Genomic DNA, 21709 nt, shown 5'->3' on the forward strand with positions numbered 1-21709 from the left:
TGTCATGCTAAGCAAAATAAGTCAGGCAGAGAAGGACAGATACCATATGTTTGCATTCATAGGTCTAACAGGAGAGACCTGGCAGGGGACCATGGGGAGAGGAAGGGGGAAAGCGAGTAGGGGAGAGTGAGGACACAGATCAAGGGAGACTACTGAATACTGAAAACGAACCATGGACTGAAGGGGGAGGGGGAGAGAGGGAGGGGGTGATGGTCATGATGGGGGGCACTTGTGGGGAGAAGCATTGGGTGTTATATGATAACCAATTTGACAATAAACTATTAAAAAATAAAAATAAATAAATAAGAAAAAAAAAAAGAAGGGCACTTGTTGGGATGAGAACTGGGCATTATATTCAACTGACGAACCACTAAATTGTACTCCTGAAACCAATACTACACTATAGGTTAACTAACTTGAATTTAAATAATAAGAAAAAAACACCTTTTTATTTTTAAATAATTATAAATTCACAGTCATTTGCAAAAATAGTACAGGTCCTGTGCGCCCTGAACCTGGATTCTCCCAATAGTTATATCTTATGTAACTTATAGTATAAGATCCGAATGAGGAACTAGACCTTGGGATAATATGTGCTTCAGGCCAAAACATGTTTCATACCCCGCCCAAATCACTATCAATAGGCCGGGATGACACAACAAAAGTTAGTAGAAATTGTAGGAGACAAGCTTCATCACACTGGATTTGGCAATAATTTTTGAAAAAAGTAAATTGAAATAGGTCAAAACTTAAAACTTCTGTGCATCAAAGAATACAATCAACAGAGTGGTAAGGCAACCCAGAAAATGGTTGTAGACAAATTTGTGAATCATGTATCTTGGAAGGAGTAAATATCCAGAAAATATAAAGAACTCTACCACTCAACAACAACAACAAAACATACAATCCAGCTAAGAAATGGGCAGAAGGCTTGACTTCTCTGTAAACAAGACATGAAAATGGCCAGTAAGCACATGAAAAGATGCCCAACAGCCTAACTAATCATTAGGGAGTTGCTACTTAAAACCACAATACCATACCACTTTATACCTATTAGGATGGCTATCATCAAAAAAGAATACAAATGCTGAACACGAGACATGGAGAAATTGGACCCTTTGTGCACTATTGGTGGGATGTAAAATGTTACTGCTGCTATGGAAAGAGTTTGGCAGTTTCTTAAAGGTTAAACTTAGAACTACTATATGACACAGCATTTCCATTCCTACGTGTACATATACAAAAGAATTGAGAGCAGGGACTTAAAGAGCTATTTTACACCTGTGTTCATAGCTGCATTATTCACAATAGCCAAAAGGTGGAAGCAACCCATGTGTCTATTGAGAGATGAATGGATAAACAAAGGGTAGTTATACATACAATGGAGTCCTTGAAAACAAAGGAGATTCTGACATAAACTACAACACGGATGAACCTGGGACCCATTATGTTAGAAATAATCTAACCACAAAAGAACAAGTCCTACATGATTCCAAGTATCTGAGGTACGAGAGCAGTCAAATTCATAGAGACAGAAAGTAGAATTGTTATTGCTAGGGAGGGGCTAGGGGCAGGGAGAGGGAGTGTTTAATAGATATAGAGCTTTAGTTTTGCAAGATGAAAAGAATTGTGTGGAGAAATCACCAGTGGTGATGGTTGCCCAACAGTGTGGATATATTTAATATCCCTGAACTGTACACTTAAGAATGGGTTTGATGATACATTTTATGCTTATGTATTTTAGTATAGCTTAAACCTTCTGTTTTAGCAAATCTTCTCTTGTATTATGTTGGCAAGGACATGGGGGTTTGACCTTGTTGCTGCTAGGAGTCTTCTTATATTTGTCCAAAGTTTTAGCTGTAATTAGCAATAGGAATAAGGAGAAGTGTGGCTACTCCATCTTGTTCTGGATGCTGGAAGCTGGTATGTTTTATTGAATGAAATAAGACCTGAACCCTTGGGTGATTGTAGATCTCATTAGAAGGGCAGTAATGTAGCCAGTAGCAGTTCTATTTATTCTCAGACACTTGAGCTATTCCTTCTCAATTCCCAGATAAGTGAGCAAGGGGGCTAGAAAAAAAATCTTTAATATCATAATATGGGGAATGAGGAGAGGAAATTTTGGGCTCATTGCTTGCTTTTATGTAAGGTCTTCATTCAATTCTGGCAGAGGATCAGGTAGATTTTAAATAAGTGAAGGCAATAATAGACTTGATATGTTGGGAATATTCCTGGGCCAAGCTTTAATTCTGTTGGTTTGATTCCTAACCTGCCTCTATCACTCAACAGAATTGGTAGATAATGCAAAAAGATTTAACCTGCTACATTTGGTGGGAGCTGCTTCAGAAAACAGTGGCATGTCTGAGGGATGAAGTAAAAAACATAGTGCCACTATACTCACTGTCCACAAAGCTGTCTAACTGCAGCTTCTCCTGAATATAGTTTCTATAATCTGACCATCTCATTTGGGGCCATGTTATCATTAGTTTAGCATGAAATAATTTCTCGATGCCCAAAAGGGATTTTCTACCCATTTCCAGACTCAAGAGTCTATTTCTAGGCTGTAATGGTTTGGAGTTATTTAAATGTAGTAAATTACTATTTTCTGCTTTATTTAGCTTTAGCCTGATATACAGCTTATATGACCAGCTTGCATGTGGAAAATGCAGACATTATGTAACCATTTACTCTCCTCCATTTGGAAAGTTCACAAGAGAGGTGGTTAAAGTCTCCTCGGGTTTGCATGAAAAAATTGCAACACTACACTCACTTATTTGTTCACGAAGCATTTTGCTCTTACCCCCAACAGTCTTGTTTCCTGTCTTATCCGCAGACGACGTCTTGGCATTTTTCACTAAGATACAACAGAGAAATGGGAGAATAAATGTGTTTCTTTTCTGCAGGAAAATGTGAGGACAAATTAATATGAATTATTTTCTTGGGTTAAAATTAAGAGGAAAATCTACGCTCAGAGTCGCTAATTTTCACTATTTTGTAGTCCCCCAGAGATGTTTTTCATCAAACCATCAAGATTGCTATCTTGAAAAAAAATCCAATAATTATTTCTCAAATATTTTTATTCATTTGCCAACCTGAAATTAGACTAGAAAATTGTTATGGGGTGGCTTCCCTGATCCATCAATCCCTCTAGAAATTACCCATATCCCCACATTCATGATGTCAGGTTTGTGCTTCCCTCACTTCACGCTATTTCTCTCCAAATTAAAATATGGCCCAGGGCTACTTGACTGGCAGAATCTATCCACATGCCTCTACTGGCTGCAAGGGAAGCTGAAAAATAAAATGTCATATATTCTACTTTGGAAAGGTGAGCTTCACAAGTTAAGGATCTACAAAAATGCAGGGGAGGTGTTCAGTAGACAAGACAATTAAAAATAACAGACAGCTGCCATTAAAATTGCGGATAACCTTTGAGATTTCTATAATAATTTCTATCGGTCCTCCTTAGACTGCATATTAACATCCATGAGGATTTCCCCTTGATCCTAGCTGATTGGGCCAAATGTGTGCATCTCACTTAAACTGGGTGCATAGTACATGCTCTTTCCTGGGTTGTTTGGGCTGGTCTCCTGATCAAGAAGACCTTGGGGGCAGTGGTTTGTCATGCTCCACCCTAATGGACAAAGTGGGAGACAGAAGGTGAGTTTCTGGGGTGAGGTGAATGGAAAGGACACCCAGAGAAATGAAGAGATGGAGAAGGAACAGAATTTCCTGAGTTTCTGACGGCTTTCAACTTTCCCCTTCCAGTTTCTTTTCAAAAACTGGTTGACTTCTTGCCTTTACATTATGTAAACATATCTACTCATATATTACAATAAATGTATCTTTATCGTGCTAAAACTAGTAAGAGATAGTTTCTGTTTCTTGCAGTAAAAGTCGTTCTATTTTATTTTAATGGCCTTGTCTTCTAACTTTTCTCACACGGTTTTGGGAATCTGCTTTCCAGAATCTCCAATGTCTTATGGCTCTTCTTTTTTTCTTCAGCCTCTTATCCATAACCATATCTGAAGTCTAAGACCTGTCTTCAAATTCCTCACTTGTAAACTTTCCCTTCCATTTACACAAACCAGGAAAGCTTATGGCTTTGAGTTGCCCCTGACCGTGGCCTGTCTGCACTTGAAACTGAGACAATGTAGGAAGGTTATAGTGGAAAGAGTCAAACTGCAGTTCTATTTGGTCCTTACCAGTTTCTGGGTGGCCCTGCCCACATCTCTTATTCTTTCAAAGGTTGTTTCTTCAGCAGCAACACACCTCCCCACAACAAAATACAACAACAACAAAACAAAAACAAAAACAAAAAAACAACCCTGTACGATTGTTTGGTGGGGGCGGAAAAGCAAAAAAGAGAAATTGGCACAGAACTGAAACTCAAACGAGAGCTAGCACGTGTCCTCAGAGCGGTCCACATGGACCATGGATCCCTGAGGTCGCTTGATTACAGGGCCAGAGGGCTTGATCTCACAGGTGGTGCCCTTAGTTCAGTCCAGCTCCGGGAGTCCTGGGGGCAGCAAGTGCCCAGTGGGCTGAAGAAGCGGCGCCCCTCATTTCCCCTCGCGGGGTCCTAACGCTGCAGTTGGGGCGTCGATTACAGGCGCAGCGCGAGGGGACCCGCGCGGACCCCTGCACAGTGGGGGCTTCCCAGTTCTGCCGAGTGCAGGCTCCCAGGCCACTGGCTGGTCGTGAGATGCGGAGCGGAGGAGAGAGTTGACACAGGCCAACCTTCTGCTGCCTGGGCTAGCATGGCGCTTTGACCACCGATCTCGGCCATTCCCAATCCCCTGGCCACCTCCGCAGAGACCTCCCCATCAAACAAGTGTCCTCATCTCCACTTTCCTGGTAGGTTAGTGCCAGCGAAAGTCTTTCAACCTTTAATCTCGACACAGCGTAGTGGGAAAATGTACTGGTCGGGGACCGGGGCTTTGGTCCTTCTCTCTCCTTTCTATCAGATATATGAATGCTTGGGGGCAAAATATTTATCTTCCCTGTTCCTTAGACTATTCTTTTTTTTTTTTTTTGCACAATAAAATAATCTAAGTTCTGTGTACCTCCCACATTCACTTACTCTGAAAACTAAAATGACCAACCTTAAAATTTCTAATCAGCTCCCAAGAGCTACTATTTTGGAATCCTAACTTGAGGGCCATCTCCATGGGGCCAGGTGCCATTTGGAACCTTGTTTGTTTATGTTTTTTCAGGAGAGAGAGAGTGTGCATGCTAGTGCAGGAGAAGGGCAGAGGGAGGGAGAGACTATCAAAAAGGCTCCACACTCAGCTCAGAGCTTGATGCGGGGCTTGATCCCAGGACCCTGGGATCCTGACCTGAGCCAAAATCAAGAGCCCAATACCCAACCAACTGAGCCATCCAGCCACCCCAGGAATATTTAATTTTTTAGTCAAAATAGTAGAAACTATGTTTAAGTGTTAATAGTAGGGGTTAGAAATAATATAATTAAGTTATTTTAAGTTATTATGGTTAAAACAACTGTAGTTTTGTTTGTACCATTTATTGATCTCTTTCTTTACTTTCCAACATTTGATTAGCTCCTAGTTCTCTTTGGACTCTGTGGACTTCTTGCGTGGCCTTATATTCTGGTCTTAAATGATATTCTTTCCTAAGGTCTCTTCTATTTTCATTCTCTTCAGAGATTACAATTAGAAAGATTCTTGAACTAAATTTACTAATTTAGTTTACAAACTTTAAGGAGTTTTGTTTGTTTGGCTACCTCTGTGATCTAGTTTCTTAATTCTGATTTTGAGGGCTTTTATAGAAGGCTTGGGATCTCTAATCATCTGGCCACTACTTTGTAAAGATTGATACCTGGTTTTCTGTGGGTGTTTGGATTGCTGGACCTGGGTTTCTTGATGGGACGTGCCATTTGCACATATAGAGTAGACCACAATCTTGCCTCAAGATCATGAAGATATTCACCTATATTAAAGTCTAAAAGCTCATTGTATTATCTTTTTTAAAAATCGTGGTACAATATACATAACATCATGTAAAGTATTTGTGGGTGTATAATTCAGTGACGTTAAATACACTCACAATGCTATATACCCATCACTATTACCTGTAGCCAAAGCTTTTTTTTTATCATCTCCAACATAAACTTTATAGACATTAAAATATAACTTCCTCTCTTCTCTCCTTCTAGTGCCTGATAATCTTTATTGTTTTCTGCCTTTATGACATTCACTATTCTTATAATTGGAATCATACAATATTTATCTGTCCAAATACTTAACATAATGTTCTCAAGGTTCATTCATGCTGCAGCGGGCATCAGAATTTTAACTCTTTGTAAAACTAAATGCTATTTCACTGGATGTACAGATCAAGTTTTGTTTATCCGTTCATCTGTGATGAATATTTAGGTTGTTCCCATGTTTTGCCTACTATGAATCCTGTTGGTTTGAACATTGGTTTACATGTATCTGTTTGAGTCCCTGCTTTCAATTTCCTGGGATATACACCTAGAAGTGGAGTTGCTGGAATGTATGATAGTGCTATGTTTAATTTTTTTGTTTAATTCCACTGCTTTCCAGAGATGACATTTTATATTCCCACCAGCAATGCACAAGTGTCCCAACTCTACATACACACCAACATTTGTTATTTTATTGATTTTGAATAATAGCCATTCTAGTGTGTGTGAAGTGGTATATCACTATAGTTTTTATTTGTATTTTACTAATGATTGGTGATGTTAAACATATTTGCATATACTTCCTGGCCATCTGTACCTTTTTGGAGGAGTTTTTATTAATCCTTTGCCTGTTATTGAATGTTTTGTTGTTGAGTCATACGAGTTTTTATATATACTGAATAGTAATCTCTTGTCATATGTATAATTAGCAAATGTTTTCTCCCATTCTATAGGTTTTTTTTTTTACTTTTTGATAGTGTCCTTTGATGCACAAAAGATTTTAATTTTAGTTCAATTTTCTATTTTTTTAGTTTTAGTTCAATTTTCTATTTTTTTAATTTGTTGTCTGTGCTTTTGGTGTCATGAAATTGTTGAAAAATCCGTCATGAAAATTTTCCACAATATTTTTTACCTAAGAGTTTTGTAGTTTTATCTCTTAGGCTTAGGTCTTGTTCTACCTTGAGTTAGTTTTTGTATATGGTATAAGGCAAGGGTTCCCACTTCATTCTTTTGCATGTGAATATCCAGTTTTCCCAGCACCATTTGTTAAAGAAAAATTGTCCTTTCCCCATCGGATAATCTTGGCAACCTTGTCAAAAGTCAATTGGCCAAATATGTGAGGATTTATTTCTGTTGTCCTATTCTATTCCATCAGTCTATGTCTATCTTAATGCTAGTACCACACTATTTTAATTCCTAAGCCAAAATGGCATAAAACAAAGAAACAATTACCATTCACTTATATGGAACGCATTTTGAATGTTCCCAGACCCCAAAAATAATCTCTTAGGCTTTTCTGATACATCTTGCTAATGGATGCACAAAATAAATCGAGATAAAGCACAGACGCTCATAGACACCATTCAAAGTTATGGTGTCTTGATGCTGAGATGCTAAGTATAGTTCTCTGGGAAAGGAACATGGCTTCTGTTACTGCTCAAGGTGCACAATGCCTCTCTAATGGCATTATTTTCACTTTTTGTCCTTTTTTGTTAAAGCAAAATCCTTCTTTAGATTTCTTTCAGTTAGTGAAAACAGGCACTAATGTAGGTCTTTTGTAAAAGCAAAGTGACAGAACATAGACTTTTGAAAAGTAGAGTAAACATGTATAATTTAATACAACTTAAAATCAAGAAGTGTGATGCCTTCACTTTGTTTTGCTTTCTCAAGATTGTTTTGTCATTTGTGGCCTTTTGTGGTTCCATATGAATTTTAGGATAGTTTTTTCTATTTCTTAGAAAAAATACCATTGGAATTTTGATAGATTGCATTAAATCTGCAGGTCTCTTTAGGTAGTATGGAAATGTATATAGTTTTATTGGAGATGGAGAGCATACACAAACTGGGGAGAAGGGCAGAGGGAGAGAGAGAGAGTCTTAAGCAAGCTCTACTCACCATAGAGCCCAACACAGGGCTTGATTCTATGACCTTGGGATCATGACCTGAGCTAAAATCAAGAGTCAGACGCTCGACTGACTGAACCACCCAGGCACCCCAATGGATATTTAAATACTATAAATTCTTCCCTTCCAAGAACATGGGGTATCTTTTAATTTATTTGTGTCTTCTTCAGTTTTAATGTTTTCAGTGTACAAATCTTTCACCACCTTGGTTAAACTTATTCCTGAGTATTTTGCTTTTGATGCTATCATAAATGGGATTCTTTTATCTCTCTTCATTAGGTCAGGCTAATGTGCAAAATGCAAATTCTTTAAAATTCCCCTGGAGATTTCTTGTCTGACTTGTGGATTATTAAGAAGTGTGTTGTTTAACATCCACTCTTTCTTCTGAAATGTTACTACTATACTGACTTCCAAAAGGTCTTATACTTGCTATATTTAAGCAAATTGAATCCTGAAGTATATAATACTTTGTGCTTGATATTTTTGTTCAACATTAACCCACTCTATTATTGATGAAATATTTTTATTTGGAATTTTAGATTTTTATCTGTTGGACTTTGGAATACTGATTCAATGAATCTCGTCTTTCATTGAACATATATACTAATTTTCAGGGGACAAACCTAGGAATGGAGTTTCTAGTATTAGATATTCTTAAACTGTTATCTCAGTGGTTATAACAGTTTATGTATTTCTACAAGCTGGATATGTAAGTTACAAGTTCACCAAATGATCTAAAAGAGTCAATTCTATCATTCTTTAATTTTTTTCTTTTTGGCCATCCAGGTGGGTGGATAGTATTATGTTTTATTCAAACCTATACTCTGATTTTTTTGTCTGCTTGTTCCATCAATAATTGAAAAAAGTTATGAAAACTTTCCCTGTATAATCATGGATGGTCCATTCATTATTTGCTTTATGTATTTTAATGATGTGTGATTATTTACATATAAATGTAGAATTATATCTCCCTGATGGATTGACACTTTTGATGAAATTTTCTCTTCATCTTAAGAATTTTTCTTGCTTTAATATTTATCCTAATACTAGTTTGTCTACTTCTGTTCTATTTCTTTTCTTTCCTTTCTTGTCTTGTTTTGGATTTCTCACATATTTTTATTTCCATTTTATAAACTATTAGGTTACTATACAGTCTTTTCTTACTCTTTAAGAGATTACAACATCCACCTTCCCTCAACTTAAGGGCTGTTATAAATCAGTTCTTTACTGTTTTCCAGAGAAGGCAAAGGCCCTAGAACACATTATCTTGTGCTATTTAAGTTCTCTCTTATAGTTTAGTATGCCTAGACATTATTTATATGTGGTCATGTTCATTTATCTTTACTCAGATATTTATCCTATTTCATTTTACTTTTTCCCTTATTTCTTTACATTCCCATGTGGGATCCTTTCCCTTTTGTCTTAAGAACACTTACTGAACTTTCCATTCAATGCTGATGACTTTTGGCATTTATTAACAAATGGATACCATTCTCTTTTATTGCTGTTCTTTGAAGGTAAACTGTCTTTTCACCTTGTTTAGTTTTAAGACTGTTCTCTCTGTGGCTGGTTTTATGCAGTTTTACTATGATGTGTCCTTAGATGTAGGTTTCTTTGTATTTACTCAATTTAGGATTATAACCCTTCTTGAATCTATGATTTGTTATTTTTTTACAGTATTATTTTTTAATGTTTATTTATTTTTGAGAGAGACAGAGAGTAAATGGGGGAGGGGCAGAGAGAGAAAAAGAGGGAGAGAGAATCTGCAGCAGACTCCAGGCTCTGAGCTGTCAGCACAGATCCCGATGTGGAGCTTGAACTCACGAGCACTGAGATCATGACGTGAGCTGAAATTGAACTGACTGACCACCCGGGTGCCCAATTCCCAAGATATAATCTGTTCAAATATTATGTATTTGCTTTTATCTCTACTCTCCTGAAATCCCAAATACATGGTATTAGAACTTTTCATCAATGTCATAGGTCTCTTACTCTTTCCACTCCCCACATAGCATTTTCGATCATTTTGTCAATGCTTTGGTCTGATTTTTCCTTCTACTTTTTCTTCTGGCTCACTGATTCCCTTCAGTTATGTTTAATAGCTGTTATTCATATATTTAGCTCTCAATTTGTTGTCATTTCTCATTTCCATTTCATTTTTATAATTTTCATTTGTCTTTAGAGAAGCTCACTTGAGTACAATCTGGAACTGAGGTGGTGGGGTCTCAGCATCAGTCTGTGAGAGGGAGGCCCATTTGTGCTCACCTCTACTGTTAGGATATAACTCTTGTAGGGAACACAACAGAAAATTCTGGATGTCTAGGAGTCTCGCACTTTTCAGTGAGCCTGAGTCCAAGTACTTGTCTTCACAACCCAAAAGAACACTGGAAATTCCTCTCAGCTTCTTAACCTCCCGTCTCCTCTTTGTGATTCTGAAAATGCATCTGGCAGAAGAGCTATGCCAAAAGCTTGGATTGTGTCTTGTTTTCAACTCTGGAATCTTAGCTACTTAAATCCCAGCTCCCTTAAATCCTAGATCTCAGGTATCTTCGCACAGATGGTGTTTTAAAATTTTGGCTTACCTTTGTTGAGTTCTTTGTAGGAGGCTTGGGCTACAAGAACCTAGTCCTTAATTGCTGAAAATGGAAACTCTCATTTCCATATTTTTAGCTACTACCAAAATTAATCTGTATATAGTTAACCTTTATTCAACTCCTAGGTACGTATTTTCAACTGCCTAATAGATCTCTCTACTTTAATGTCTCATAGTTATCTCAGATTCAATTTATCCAAAAATAGAACTTATCAGATGATTCAAGCCTACTGTGTCTTCTACATTTTGTATCACTGTATCACTCAATCCAGAAACTGAGGGGGTGGGGAGGAGGGAATATTTTAGATTCTTTTTTTTCCTTCATAACTTATGAATAATCAGGCATTATAGCTAAAACTTACCCTCTTTTTCATTACTTGTCTGAATCATTGCAATAGCTATCAATTACTCTCTCCCACACTCTAGCTGTTCTTATCAAATTTATCCTTTCTAATGCACTTCTCCCTATTCAATACTTTTTCCTCAAAAATAAATTCAAGCCTGTCATTCCCTACTTAAAAAGTCTTCAATGGCTTCCCACTATCTTCAAAATATTGTTTAATTCAATATGGTTATCAGTCTTTGATGATTTGACTTAGCAACTGGCCTCTTCTTCCCTCTCCCAAATTTCACTTGACCTATTCCTTCTTGTCATTGTATTTCAATGATATATAATTACTTTAGCTATCAGAATATACTATGATCTTTTTCACATTTTGGTTTTTGCATGAGCTAATCTCAATTGAAATGTCTTCCCACCTTCCAATCTGCTTCATAAAGTACAATTAATCCCCTGCTCAGAGGCTGTATCTTTTATAAAGTTTTATTTCCTCTTATTTCCTAACAGAAGTATCATTATTTCTTCTGCGCTACTTCATTTTTTTCATATTTGTGTTAATACATGTATCACACTGCATAGTCTTGATTCATTACCTGTTTGTTTCTTCTCTGAAAACAAAACAAAACAAAACCAAACAAAACAAAGCAAAACAAAACTCTTTGTGATGAGGTCCCTTATTAATCTTTGATACTCCTGAGTTTAATATAATTAGCACACAGAATACACTCAATATGTCTTGAACTGAAATTCTTAGACCCATGAAATCTTTTTATAATAATTGATGAAATTTTTTGCCTTTTTGCTTTTCTAGCCTTTTAAGAGCCAAGGCAGAAAACAAAAAACAGCAGCACTTTTAAAAGAGAGCTACATGAACTCACTGGTATGATCGGTACCACTGAGCAAGGCCTTCTGAAGTGCTGTTTCCTATTAGAAGAGAGGGGGACTGTGAATTCAGAACAGATTCTTGGGAGGTTCTCCTGATTATGGAAAAGCAACCTGTTCACTTTGAAAAGCAATTGAACAGATGATCCAGGCAATGGTAAGAAACAAGAAACAAAGGAAATGAAAGGGAAGAAAGACAGCAGAGACTTTCAGGGCAGAAAGGGATTTTAATGAGGAGAGAAACAGTCAAAGAACAATGAAGGGACTATGAGTTGGATGACTTTGGATTCATACTTTGTTCAAGTAGAAGCTAGTTCAGGTAGGAGAACTCATACTGAAATGTACTCTTTACTTGTAAAGGTATAAATTATCTTAAAGTTTTCCCGACAATTATGTAGTATCATGCGCCACGTCTTTATAGCCTGTTCTCTAGAGACAATCACAGATCTTTTTTAGGGTCTCTTACAAAAGTTCTCTTAGGGAGAGTTGACAGCTTCAGAGTTCAGACAGGGTTGACAGGTTCAGAGTACCTAAAAAATAATTTTCCCTCATAATAACATATTTAAATAGGGAAAACTTTCCACATGGAGCCAACAAAAATATATGCAGAGAAATTTCTTGAATACCAAGAAGAAAAATCCAACTTGTTTTGTATTTTCTTTTGCACAAAACATGTGGGCTTTGTAGCAGCTCTGTTACACAGAGCTATCATCAGGGCCCTGAGCAGGTCTGAGCACCAGGAAAAATCTCAGGTTTCTAAAAAGTACTCTCAAGCTCCTCTGGAACAGCTGTGAGACTAGCTTCATGATGATGAGTCTGAAAAAAAAATCAACCTGATATAAATCATATCATGCTTCCTAAGATCACACATGTAATAAAGACTTAGTTTTTAAAAATATATGTAAGCAGTACGGATGTTTATAGAATAAAATGTTAAAGTTCCATTTGTCCTCTTTCTGTCCTGACTCTACTTCAGCCCACTCTCTTAATCCCTTAATTCTGCCCAGACAATGGTAACTTTCGTTATACTTCCAGACTTTAAGGACAAGAAAATATTCTTCTTGAATATGAAGAGATGCCAGCACCTCACAAGTTACCTTGTCATGGTATTTCCCAGTTATTACCCATTTCTTCCTTCCCAAAGTAACTGTCCTACTGACTTTTAGGTATTAAATTATTTCTTTTACTTTTACTAGCTTGCATCCCTCCATAAACATTATAGTTCAGCTTTAGTTTTGCCTGCTTTCAAACATCATACAAATGGAATCATAAAGTATGCATTCTTTGAGTTTGACTTTCCGTACTTAACATTATATATATGAGAGTCATCCATGTTGTTAAGTATAGGTACGGTTCATTTTAATACTATGTAGAATTTTATTAGAGTAATATACCTCAATATATTCACCACTGACCCATTTGTGCTGCTTCCAGCCTGGGACTATTATGAATTAATATTGGTATCTCCCTGGAAGTATATCTTAGTACATACCTACATGCATTTCCGTTGGATATATAATATACCAAGAACTACAATTACTGATAAGGTATGTACATCTTAACTTTCCATAGTAATGCCTCAAAAGTTTTCAAAGTCATTGTAATAATTTATATTTCAAGTAAGAGTGAAAGATTTCTTTTATCCATAGTCATTACCATTAGTTAGAATTGTATTTTGAAATTTAATCATTCTGTTAAGAAATTTAGTATCTCAGTGCAGTTTTAGTTTAATGTTATTATTGAAATGGTTGGATTTATGTCTAATACCTTGCTATTTGTTTTCTACAGGTCTTGTGTCTTTTAGGTTCCTCCCTTACCTGTTAATACTTTTGGTGTATTATCCTAATTTTTGTTGATCTTATTTTGTTATAATTTTTCAGTGTTTTTTAGTCATTAGTCTAGGAATTAGAACATGCATCTTACTTTATCACAGTCTGTTTCAGATGAAGGCTAAATTAATTCCAGTAAAATATAGAAACTATGTTCTTCCTTCCACTTTCCTTTGTGCCATTATTTTCATATTACACCTACATGTTATATACTCAAAAGGAGTGTTATAATTATTTTGTAAACTTATTTCTTAAATTTTCAGAAAAAAAGGAGAAAATATATATCTATAGAACAGGGGTTGTCAAATTATAGCATATGGACCAAATTTGGCCCACTGCCTGTTTTGAAAAGTTTTATTGGAATAAAGCCATATCCATTCATTTATATATTGTCTATGGCTACTTTCATGCTGAGTTGGAGCTCAGTTATTGTGACAGATGGAATTAAGGTTGAAAATAACATGACTTTAAAAAAAGGAGGTTATTTTCGGTTGTCTGGGTGAGCTCAATGCAATTTATGCAATTGTCTTTTAAATCAGTTAAGAGAAACACAAAAGATACATTTTTATTGTTTTTATAGTCATCTGTGTAATTACCTTTACCTGATGCTTTTTATTTCTTCATGTGTTTTTGAATTCCATCTGATACGACTTCCTTTCAAAGAACTTCCTGCAGTGTCTCTTCTAAGGCAGTTCTCCTAGCCATGCATTGTCTTTGTTCATCAGTGTATGTCTTTATTTCACCTTCATTTATGAATGGATAGTTAAAGGATGTAGAATTCATGCTTTACTGTTTTTTCCCCAACACTTTAATATTCTATCTCACTATCTTCAGGCATCCATTTTTTAAAAAATTTTCAATGTTTATTTTTTAGAGAGAGAGAGACAGAGTGTGAGTGGGGGAGGGGCAGAGAGAGAAGGAGACAGAGAATCTGAGTGCGGCTCGAACTCACAAACCATAAGATCATGACCTGAGCTGAAAAGTCAGATGCTTAACTGACTGAGCCACCCAGGCATCCCAGGTCTCCATTGTTTATGATGAGAAGTCAGCTGTTCATCTTATAGTGGTTCTATTGTATATGAAATCCTTTTTGCTCTTGCTGCTTTTAAGATTTCCTCTCCTTTTAAAATCAGTTTGGGTCTCAGGTGTCTTGGAGTGAATCTCTTTGTGATTATTTTAAGTGGATATTATTAAGCTTCTTATATATATAATACTTTTCATCAAATTTAGGAAACTTTTGGCCATTATTCCTTCAAGTTTTTTCCTGTTCCCCCACTTTCTGGGAGGAAAATGCATATGTTGGTGTACTACATGGTGTCCTATAGATCTCTGAGGATCTATTAGGTGTTCTTATTTTTATTTCCTGTTCTTCAGATTGGATGATCTATATTGTTCTATCATGTTTGCTAATTTTGTCTTCTGTCAGCACAGATCTGCTATTCAGCCCCTCTAGTGAGTTTTTTATTTCAGTAACTATGTATTTCTAAACTCCAGAATTTCCATTTGGCTCTTTTTAACAATCTTTAATTTATATTTTTATTAAAAATAATTACCTTTATTGAGGTATAACTGATATATAAAGAATCGAACATATTTAATGCAATTAAATGAATTTAGGTACAGTTAGATGAATTCAGACATACAAATACCATGATACCATCACCACAATCAAGGTAATAGACATTAATACTCTTATTTTATGAGTCATCATTTTTAATATTAATATGTTTAAAATTTTTTTTTACATTTATTTATCTCTGAGAGACAGAGAGAGCACAAGTGGGGTAGGGGCAAGGAATGAGACACAGAATCCAAAGCAGGCCCCAGGCTCTGACCTGTCACCACAGAGCCTAATGCAGGGCTTGAACCCACAGACCATGAGATCATGACCCAAGCTGAAGTCATGACCCAAGTCGACTCAGCCACCCAGGTGCCTGATTTTTAACATTAATATGGTAATTAACATATTAATAAACCTGGTTTTCTTTAGTTCTTTAAAGTCTTTCTTTGTGAAGCCCATTATTTGTCATTCTCCTTTTCCCTAAAACTGTATCTGTTGACTGCTTTTTTCAAGTGTATGTGTTCCTTGTTCTTTGCATGTCATATATTTTTTTTGTTGTTGTTGAAAAGTGGATATTTTACATGATGTATTGTAGCTACACTGGATTCTGATTCCCTTCCCTTCTCTCCATGAATGGTTATTATTGCTGCCTTTTGTGATTTGCCTGTACCAATTTTGTGAAATCTGTGTCCCTTGCAGTGTATGGCCTCTGCTATATCAATCTACTTACTTTTTTTATATTTTGAATTTATGCTTTCATCTTAAGACTGGTTTAATGGGGTTCCTCCATGGTCAGCATAAGTGGTCAGTCAATCAGTGGTCAGAGGTGTGCTTAAACAACTTATATGCTGCACTATGTCCCCTAAAGTTTATATATTAAAATCCTAACTCCTAGTGCCCCAGAATGTGACAGTATTTGAAGAGAGTCTTTAAAGCAATAATGAAGTTATAATAAAGTCATTAGGGTGGGTTTTACTCCAAATGACTGGTATCCTTATAAGAAGAGATTAGGACACAGACACATACAGAGGGAAGACCATGTGAAGACACAGGAGAAGACAGCCATCTAAAAGCCAAAGCTCTCTTTGGAGAGGCCTCAGGAGACACAAAACCCTGCCAACACCTTGATCTTGGAATTCTAGCTTCCAAAATTGTGAGAAATCAAATTCCAGTGGTTTTAGCCATCTAGTCTGTGATAGTTTGTTATGTAGCCCTAGCAAAGTAATATTTTGAGCCAGTGGTATTTGCAGCCTTTGTCAATGAATCAAAGTAGCTTAGGGGATGTATTCAAAGTTCAGGCTGCTTGTAAACCTGCCCCAGCTTTTGTGTTCGCAAGGTATCTTATTCAGCCAGGGGTTGAGTAGTTCATTAGGACCCGTTCTAGTGTCCTAATGCGTGCATGGCCTAGCCCCACGCACATTTATAATCTAGGAAACAAGAATAAGTAGGCTATTATCAAGGCCCACTTTGGCTCTCTTGCTCTCAGAATCTCCCTGAGATGCCAGTCAATTTCCTACCTGAACAAGTATAATGAGCTCAGTTAGGCTGGGTGTTATAATGGCTTTCCTAGATTTGTGGCCATTAAGATGACTATGGTGTTAATAACACGCCTGGTCAGGAAACTTTTTGTACTTGAACCCAAATAAAAACCAATCCTCACAGTCTGACCCAGTCATGTCGACTTCTGCAAAAGGGAGCCTGGGAGTGGAGGCTGGGAGGAATTGGAGCAGCCCCCAACCAAAAATACCACAGACATCCACTACTCTTAGTGAGTAGTAAGTTTTCTTCAGTAAACACATCAATATTTTTTATGCTTTGGCAGATTTCCAGAATCTTTAATATTGTTTATTGACAGTTTGTTCAGTTTTAGCATTTATTTTTAGGGAGCTTTACTGCATCCTCACTCAACCATTCTGGAAGCCCCACCAATTCCTTATGCATAGAAAACTTTTCCATGTAGTCTCATAGTTACTTCTGCGCTTCAGTTAGTTCCCACACGGAAGCCTTTCCTTACCGTCCTATGTAAAAATAATCTTTGCTTTGTCTTTTTACTCTGTTTCATTTTACTCCATAACATTTCCCACTTCCTTAAATTATTTATATATATTATATATAAAATATATACAAATACTAAAAAATATAGTATTATATAGTATATAAAATATATAAAATATATAATATATACAAAGAAATATAAACACTTGGTATTAATATAGTATTAACATAACATATAAATATATAACATAAATATACTAATGTGTGTATATACTTATACATATATATGTACATATGTATATATGTGTGTATATATATATGTATATATATATAAAATTTGTTAATTGTCCTTCTCTTCCACTGAAATGCAAGCTTCCTGATGGTAGGGATGTTGTCTTGTTAATCATTGTATTCTTAGTGCCTATTACAATGCCTAATAAAGAGCAAGTCCCCCGTTCGAGCCCCGCGTCAGGCTCTGTGCTGACAGCTAGCTCAGAGCCTGGAGCCTGCTTCTGGTTCTGTATCTCCTTCTCTCTCTGCCCCTCCCCCTCTCATGCTCTGTCTCTCTCTGTATTTAAAATAAATAAAACATTAAAAAAAAAAGAGCAAGCCCCCCACAAATGTTTGTGAAAGAATGAATGAATGTAGGCACCTAGTTTTTTTAAGCTTGTGAGAAAATCATCATTCTCATAAACTTCTGTAGTACTGTGGATTATGACAATATGCACAATAATATCAAACTTGTCATGACACTTCTAGGAATCAACTACCTACAGAAATGCTAATTTTATATGCAAAGATCATTGTTTATAATTTTTAAAAAACTGGAAAAAAGGTAAATATGCAGCAAAAAATGCTGAAATAAATACTAAGGAAAAATCTGATGCTATAAAAGGCATTGTTTCATTTTATCGTGGAAAGGTGTTTATGATAGTTGAGGAAAATGCATATGAGGAAGCAATATGAATAGGATCACACAATGAGTAAAAATTAAAACTGTACGTGTGGGTCTGCCTGTGTGGTTGTGTCTTGTTTTTGTGGATTTGGATGTGTGGGTATGAGGAAGACAATGACAATTTACTCTCTAATTTTACTTGATAGTTTCAGGTATTACTTTGATAACTTTATAAATATTAAGGAAAAATGTTAAGGAAGTATTGTCACATATTCAATTTTCATGAGTTCTAACACTGTATCATCTCTTTGTAGAATGTGTGTGCTAGAAATCAACATCTCTTGATTTGCCAGAGAGTAGATCTACACTTACCAAAGCCATACAACTGAAGATTGCGTGTGTTAATGCAACAGAAATCTCCAAGGGGTAAGAGAGCAGTAAAATACGTGAAACTTCCCTTCCAAGTTTCTGAAACCAGAAAATAGGGAGAAATCTTGCATTAGTAGCTTTAGTAAGTGCAGATATATTCACAGAAAGAATTCCTACTGTGAGAGTCAAGGAAAATAGGAAAAGTAAATAAGCTGCTTCCACCACTTGACTTCCCTAGTCATTTTCTACTCCTTTGCCGTTGACTCCATTTTTCCTAGCCTTAATTCTCCCAGTTCACTGTCTACTGCTTCCATTTTCGATCTTCCTCTCTCAGCATTCTAGTCTTATTTCTTACAACTCTTCATTCTTGCTATTCTCTTCATGACAAGAGTCTCCAAACCCTTCAGTCAATAGGATTTGACTCTTCTGTCTCCAATGATAAGATGGCTACTATAAGATTTCATCAGGGGTGCCTCGGTGGCTCAGTCAGTTAAGCGTCTGACTTCAGCTCAGGTCATGATCTCACAGTTCTTGGGTTCAAGCCCCGCATCGGGCTCTGTGCTGACAGATAGCTCAGAGCTTGGAGCCTGCTTCAGATTCTGTGTCTCCCTCTCCTTCTCTCTCTAACCCTCCCCTGCTCACGCTGTCTCTGTCTCTCAAAAAAAAAAAAAATATATATATATATAAGATTTCATCAAGCAATCCTTATGTATTAAAAACAACTATTGTTGGGGCTCCTGGGTGGCTCAGTCAGTTAAGCGTCTGACTTCAGCTCAAATCATGATCTCACAGTTCATGGTCAAGCCCTGCATTGGATTCTGTGCTGACAGCTGGGAGCCTGGAGCCTGCAGCCTGCTTCGGATTCTGTGCCTCCCTCTCTATCTGCCCCTGACCTGCTCAAGCACTGTCTCTGTCTCTCTCAAAAATAAATAAACATTAAAAAAAAATAAAAACAACTATTGTTAATTACACACTACTTAAATGTATATGTGTGGTGATAAAAATATCACATAGAAATTGCTGGAACATGATGTGGAAGGATGAGTAAACCCGCAAACACCATTCCTCTTGGAAGTATAAGGTGATTATGATTTTGCTGGGATAATAAAGCAGATCCCTTCTGTTGCTGTCAGAAAGATACTTTCAACTACATATCAGGATGAATGATATTCATCCTAATCCTGAAAATAAATGTAGTTTTTGTGCTGGCTGTAGAAAGACAAGAATGCAGGGCACCTGGGTGTTTCAGTTGGTTAAGTGTCCGACCTCATCTCAGGTCATGATCTCACGGTTCATGGGTTCGAGCCCTGCATTGGGCCCTGTGCTGACAGCTCAGAGCTTGAGGACCACTTTGGATTCTGTGTCTCCCTTTCTCTCTGCCCCTCCCCTACTCATGCTCTGTTTCTCTCTGTCTCAATAACAAAATAAAAATAAAATATATAAAAAAAGACAAGAATTATATGCAGACATGGAAAGAATAACATTAGAATTTTCTCTCCTTCAGTTCTTTCTCTTCCTTCTTCTCCACTTTTGTTCAGTTTATTTAATATCTTTTATGCAAGAAACTATTGGATGGTAGGGATTAGATGGTAAGAATAGAATGACCAAAAATTCCAGCTTTCTCAATGTTTATATTTAAGTAGGAAAGACAGAAACATAATTTAAGGTAACGTATGATAAGGTTAATATGTCAAAATGGATAAAAAATTTGCTCAGTAATTTTAGGGGACTGGAGGTTTACCCTAAGGTGTTCATATCGAGGAAGGTTTCATAAAGAAGTAAGACACTGGAAATAAGAGTTGGACTGAGAAAAACAAAGGAGCGATGCAACATTCTAGTAAGCTTTAAGTTTTCATTGACTAGTTTCATTGTAGCCTATCTTGTTCCAAAAAAAATGTAATAGCACACATTACAAGCATGACAAAATACTTAAGAAATGGAGACATAAAACATAATAATAAAGCCAAAATACATATCACATGACCCATAGTTTGATAATAATGTGAGCAAAAAATTGAATGCAAGAATGACTATATTGTATGAAAATAGTGAAGGGAATTTAACTCGGGTGCAGGGAGTGCATGATGTTAACAGGAGGATAAATAAGACTATAGAGGGCTTGAAATGACAAGTTACCTGATCAGAACTCTGATCTATTTTGTTGGCAGAAACAGAATCGTAGCATTTTAGCTGGGAAGCACGGGTCGTGACTTCTTAGCTGTCAAGGTTGTAAAAAGTCATTTTGTTCACATTCCTTAATTTATATTTGTTAAGTGTTATTCTCAAATTCTCCCTCCTTTTTGCCAGAGAAGTTCAAACAGGCAACTCAGCAAGAAACTGATTTCTTGACATGGGATTTCAGCTTCTGAATCCCACATAAATCAGCAAGTGCCCTTTTCTTGCTTAAATCAATTTAGGTTGTATTTCCTGTCACTGACAACTAAGAGAGCCCTAATTAATAAAAATTAGAGTAAATAATAAATAATACTTGGTAATTGGGAAGAGGGTGGAGAGAGAAGGCTACAGGATTACATCAAGGTTTTGAGCTCCAGAGGCTGAAATAAGGGAGTCTTGCAACACACCCCTTTTGAGGAGACACGGTTTCCATTTCATAGCTGTTGAAGTTTTGTTTGACAACAGAGGCATATCCATAGGAGATATTAGAATAACAGGCCTGGAGTCCAGGAGACAAAGCAGTGTAACTAATAGGTATGTGTTATCATTTGCTCCCGTGACACATACAGAAACACATAAGGAACAGGGAAGCGAGGAGGCTCGTCCACGGGTCACACACAGTGAGGACTGAAGGTCGTGTCTGGAGTCAGTCTGGTTCCGGATGTATAGTAGCAACCATCTTCCTGTCTGAGACGTTTGTTTCAGGGGCCTGCGCTTTTGGAGAGAGCTGAACCTACCCAGGAACACTGATAACTCGATGAGTTTGTGGGGTTAGCCAAGCAACTTTCTTGTATTAGAAAAGCTGGAATATGGAAAATACTGGAAAATGTTGGCTGCCTTCATAAATGTAGGAGCCGAATGCTATAATGCCTCCTGGAAAAGACTGTGGGTTAGAGATGCAGGTCTGTATGAGTTCATGTAACTAATCACAGCAAACAAAACTGAAATTTGTGCATTTGGGAGCCTGTGAAATTGATCATTAATACTGAGTTCAGGTCAG

The 21709-nt window shown here is 36.7% G+C and overlaps 1 protein-coding gene across 6 annotated transcripts in view; it reads right to left on the reverse strand.

The window, feature by feature from the left end:
• Positions 1-21709, reverse strand: part of MS4A13 (membrane spanning 4-domains A13) — a 62041-nt gene that overhangs the window by 28266 nt on the left and 12066 nt on the right. For 4 of the 6 annotated variants that reach the window (XR_003900383.1, XR_003900384.1, XR_003900386.1 and 1 more), the window contains exons 6-7: positions 18538-18633; positions 2801-2854 (exon numbers count right to left, since the gene is read on the reverse strand). Coding sequence is in view for 2 of the 6 variants with exons in the window: in XM_029915424.1 (XP_029771284.1) it covers positions 12642-12701; positions 18538-18633 (156 nt within the window). In the remaining 4 variants the exon portion in view is untranslated. Of the gene's footprint in view, positions 1-2800; positions 2855-12092; positions 12702-18537; positions 18634-21709 lie in introns of those variants that run through there. The other 2 variants (XM_029915424.1, XM_029915425.1) reach the window with 2 other exon arrangements.

This window comes from Suricata suricatta, chromosome 11, assembly GCF_006229205.1.
Source record: "Suricata suricatta isolate VVHF042 chromosome 11, meerkat_22Aug2017_6uvM2_HiC, whole genome shotgun sequence".
Lineage (NCBI taxonomy): Eukaryota > Metazoa > Chordata > Mammalia > Carnivora > Herpestidae > Suricata > Suricata suricatta.